Here is a 5,345-nt window from a genome sequence, read left to right as displayed (position 1 = left end):
CGGGTTACAATAATTGGGTGAAAGATGTATTTGTAATTGGGTGTGTATTACTTGAGCCAAATGTTGATGGCCCATAGTTCAAAAAGATGCAGTTATCCCATCAAAAAAAGAAGAAGAAGAAGAAGAAGAAGAAGATGCATTTGTAAGGAGAAGACTATTGAGGTCTCACATTCCCTTTTCTCATTATTGTAATTATCAAATTATAAAAAAAGAAAAATAAAATAAATGGTCAATGATATGACGTTTAAATTGTTGTAGGAACCATGGAATTGAAAGGAAATGGGAGAATAATTTTTCTTCGTATTGTTTCAGATGCGAATTAAAGGGAGGGAAGTGCATGCTAGATAGAAGTGGGGAGAATGGGAGGTGGATTTTAGATCATAGATATTAAGCACCACAAAGCGTATCAATACCATTGGGCACCACTTAAATTCCTATAGTTTTTATTATTATTTTTTATTATTATTATTTTTTAGAGAGAGAGAGAGAGTTTAAATCTATGACGTTCGCTCTTGATGATAGCTCCTTAATTTTATCATTAGACTAAGACACCAATCAGTTTTTGGTGTAGGCGGGGATTGAACTCCAGATCTCTTATTTAACCATTAAAGACTTTACCAGTTGAGCTAGCTGGAACCCACCTATAGTTTCTTATTAATAACAGGAAGTTCACCTAAAATAAAATAAAAAGGCTCATACATATTGATTAATCTATATATAAAAATGGGTCTCGTTAACAAGTACTCTTAGGGTAATTATTAATAAATTATTCTAGGAAAGTTTTGACACAACTTTTATAGAAAATTGAAAAAATTGTCAAAATATTAATTACTTTTTTTTTTTCCTTTTTTCATAAAACTTTTCTTAAAATAATTCATTAACAAAAACCCTTAAAATATCCGTTAACAATTTTCATAAAAAATTAGAAATTAACAGACACTATGTAACAATATTACAAATATGTATTTATTATGTCATTGAAGTAATGTCAATTAAATAAAGTGTTCGTGATACAAGTTAGGAGGGGTGGGAGGGGAGGAAGAGCAACACAAATACTTAAAAAGATGTATAATAATAGTTTGAAAATATCAATGAATCGTTGTCTCCTGTGTATCAGCTGCCGAAGTGTCAATTTAATTTGCGGAAGAATCACAATCATATATCTTTCAAAGAGTTACACTTGGGAACATGCAAGATCCATGACCTGCTCCATATATATAAATACTATAAGTTAGAAAATAAAGCACGCAGAAGAGTAAATTAATTGCTGTGTGTGTATATATATATACACACCTGGTATAACTACTCTAAATAATATTATATCACTCAAAATTTTTTAACTGGATGTGAATATTGACAAATCCACAATTAGATTACATTATTTTTGTATATTCTTCGTACTTGCAAAATTTTAAGGTAATCAAAGATTAATAGTCATGTTATCAATCAATTGTTAAAATTCAAATTTTTGTAATGTAAAATAATACATAAAATATGAGTTTATGGATCAAATGGTAAATAACATCTGATTGATATGAAAATTGGTATACATGTTAAGGATATATATATAACATCTGATTGATATATATATATATATATATATATATATATATATATATATATATATAAGGATATATATATAATCAAACAAACTTGATGTAACGGGGGATTGGGAAATTAAGTTCCAATTGAGAAAACTCACTGGGATTGTTTGTGGTTAGCGTAGCAAGTCCGTTGAAGTCGCAAGTCGCACCCAGATTGTGGAACTTTGCAAAGTATGAGCTAAACGCAAAACTTGCATGCAAAGTCAATGAATTTGAACCTGGTACATGACACTCTCTCCCAGGCGCAAGAGCACCGCAGGTCTCACATAGACCACATGCAAACGACAATGCCAAGTGTAGCGCATTCAAATCCACCTCTGCCTTCGCCACACACCAAGCCTCTCCCCTATGCCTATGCGTCACATTATGATTTCCCACGGGCACCGGTAGTACAAAGTCTGATGAGAAAGCTGCTTGGTTCCCACTCAAGTCGATATTGTAAACCGGTGTCCCATCTGCGTGTAACAAGCCCCAGTTCCGCTCTGTCCCTGGACCACTCTTTTGGTTCTCATTGTACAATGCAAAAATGAATGTTGGTATGACCATGCCAGGCCTTGCTGGGGTTCCAATTGCTGGTTTTGCTGCAATCTTTTTCACCAGATTTCGGTTGTACGTGGCTGCAAAGTGGACATTCGCTCCTTGTTGATTTGCATCACCTGCGGTTGGCCAGCCTGTCTCAGCTATCGAAAGCCGTATGTCTGGGTACCCAAGCTTGGTCATGGCGAAGATCACAGAGTCGAGCATTTGATCAAGAAGATTTGTGTAGATTAAGCCATTTACGTGGTCAGTATAATGAAAAGTTCCTTTTAGTAGTGCTTGATCAATGTGAATGTTGTTGGGGTTGGCTGACCAAGGGAAATAAGGGTACACATCGATGAAGAAAAAAGAGTGAGTACCCTTTAGGAATTTTAGCAATGGTAACATCACGGTGGCAGTTATGTCGGACCTGAACGTCCCAGATGATGGTGGAAAAGTTGAATGCATAATGTCCATGGCAAATGGAGTACCCACTTTGATGTTTGTGATGTTATGTGCTCTGAGAGAATGTTGGATTTTACGCATAGCCGGGACAAGATCACACCACATTTTCTGATCATTGTAACTAAGGACTTCGTTGCCAACAAGTATGATTCGGATCAGTGTTTTAGGGTAGTAAGCAAGGACATTGGTCTTGACCCATTGGTCAGCTATGGTCTGGCTTGAAGCAATGCTTGAGATTTCATTGTTTCGGACCATAATGGAAACTTGGATCCTGGTCCCTGATAGTTCTTTCAAGATTTCAGGGTTGCAATCGTAGAGCTTCACACGGCTAGCTTTCATGGATCTGATGTGCTTAATGGATTCATGTGGTGACGGCAAATTGTTCCCTATGGTGCCATAGTTGATGCCAACCTCGCTCCAACTTTCTGTATGACCTGTCATGTAAAAGAAAGTGGAATTAGTATATTTACTTTGTAAAATTAAGATGGGTTGATCAATTTGTTAAAGAACTTACGTGAGAGACCGAGAAGAGATAAGAGAAATAAAACAATCACAAGACCCATCTTTCTTTTTGCTTTGCTCAACAATAAGTGTGTCTGAATAATAAAGCTCCTAAATGCATATGGGATGGAATGGTGTTTTGGTGGCAGTAATGGCTTGCTTTTAAATAAGAGAGAAAATGCAGAAAGCGTGCATATATATTAATGTAAATAAGTGAAGACTAGATGTTCAAGAAGGTAGAAGCTTTATACATATAGCACAACCATCTTTTTGAGTTTGTTGAAGACAGAAAATGGGATTCTATTATGGTGCTATAACAAGAAAACGAAAGAAAGCGTCAAACACAAATGACCAATTAATAATAACGAATTATAAAGAAAACGGCAAAGGTCATGAAATCAAAGAGGGTGTGGGTCTTCTTTTGTCTTGTGGATTCTAGTTGTTTTCTCATCCTTCCTTTCCCAGTTCAAGGAAGGTTGTTACTTGTTAAAAAAGAGAAGAAGAAGAAGAAAAAAAAAAAAATTAGAGTCGTTGGGGGTAAGTTAAACAAAATAACAAAAAAAAAAAAAATCAGAAAAAAGCAAAAACAATTATACTTTCTTTCCAAATGAATTGATTTTATCGTTGAGATTAAACATTATAGATCCTAGAATATACTTAATGCATTTCACTTAATATTTTAAATGACATGATATCATACATATATACGTCATTGAATATAAAAAAAAATATATTTTAATCTAATTTTTTTAAATGAAAATTTTCATAATTTTTTTTAATCTTAACTTGCCTCTTTCCATCTCATTTCAAATAAAGAGGATCTGAATTATTTTTTTTTATTTAAAAAAAACTCTTTAAATAGAGAAGTTGTTATTCCGGACTATTGTTGTAGTTTGGTTGACAAGGGATTTTTGTCTTGGTAGGGTTAAGGGTCTGATTCACAATTTCTGAAACAGTTTTTGGTTTTAGAAACAAAGAAAACAAGGTGTAAACGGCATTTGACTGGGTTGTTTTTTAAGTTTTAAAATTGGTACTGAAAATTTATGCAGAACCAATTTTAGAAAATATTTTTCCTCATTCTCTAGAAATTTTGGAAAAATGGAATCTCTCATTAATGGTATTATCAATAGTTATCGTTAACAAGATTTAAGTAACCTCGTACTTCGAACTCCCGGAGCCTTCCTTAGCAATGACAAAAACAAAAATAGTTACAGTAAGGGCAGCAACATAAGAAACCCGACCTCCCATTGCAACAACCACAACCACAACCACAACCATGCCACCATACTTGCTACCTAATCAGCCACCAGCCAATCCAATCAAAGAAACTCAATATGCCAGCCAAACACCTACCCTCGATGGCAGAACCATCAATGACACCAGTCGTTTCCTCCTATTCTACTGTCAGTCGACCCAAATTTTAATGATTATCATAACCATGTTTCGAGTTTATTCCCCTTAATCAATCTTTCAATGCTTACATACAAGGATCCTAACTTCTAATCAGAAGCAGATTTGTGCGTAGCGCATGATAATATATTATAATGTCCAAACCCATACCAAAAATTTAGATATACGGCTGGTCTTATATGTATATAAAATTTTAAAATAATAGAATAGAACCTAATTAAATATCCACAAATAAGAAACCAAACCATGAAGTCTTTTTTTTAAATCTATCAAACTAAAATTTTAACAATAAAGTCCTTAAATACAATCTTAAATAGTTTCAACAGCACTAAACTCATTATTCTAAGAAAACATAATAATCAATTAACTAACATAGCTCCAATTTTAGTCTTCAATCTATGGCTCCTATGATCATGCACCAAAAGAGATTCCATGACTCTAATCTGAAAGGGTGGAAAAAGGGAGGGTGAACTAAAAGCTCAATGAGAGACTATATAACATGAGGATGTCTCTCAAAATAGAATAATAGTATCATTGACAAAATATAATCTTTACAAAACACTTATATATAGTTTTAATAGTAATATAATATATTCTATAAAACTATCAAAAATGGAACTTTTAACTTTAACAATGAAACTAGTAAATAAATAGTAACCATTTTTTTAGGAAGAAAATAGTAACCACTTTAGTTAACCAAAATACACTAAATAGGTATAAAAAGTATAACACAAAAATAAAAAATTTTCCCACTTATAAAGTCCAACAACAATAAATCACTAGTTCAATATAAAAAATATTAGTCAGACAAGACATAAACTACTAAAACACTTAGTGGGTGACTCCCAT

General features: G+C 33.3%; 1 protein-coding gene across 1 annotated transcript; it reads right to left on the bottom strand.

The window, feature by feature from the left end:
- Positions 1–1,166: 1,166 nt before the first annotated feature.
- LOC142623533 (putative glucan endo-1,3-beta-glucosidase A6) lies at positions 1,167–3,148 on the bottom strand. The gene is made up of 3 exons (XM_075796970.1): positions 3,100–3,148; positions 1,703–3,019; positions 1,167–1,204 (listed from the first exon to the last, which is right to left on the bottom strand). Exons 1-3 carry the CDS (start codon positions 3,146–3,148, stop codon positions 1,167–1,169), a joined length of 1,404 nt encoding a protein of 467 aa, XP_075653085.1.
- Between the last annotated feature and the right edge of the window lie 2,197 nt (positions 3,149–5,345).

This window comes from Castanea sativa, chromosome 2, assembly GCF_040712315.1.
Source record: "Castanea sativa cultivar Marrone di Chiusa Pesio chromosome 2, ASM4071231v1".
Classification (NCBI taxonomy): Eukaryota; Viridiplantae; Streptophyta; class Magnoliopsida; order Fagales; family Fagaceae; genus Castanea; species Castanea sativa.
Note: the sequence above shows the minus strand (reverse complement) of the source record. Positions and strands in the feature narration are given on the sequence as shown.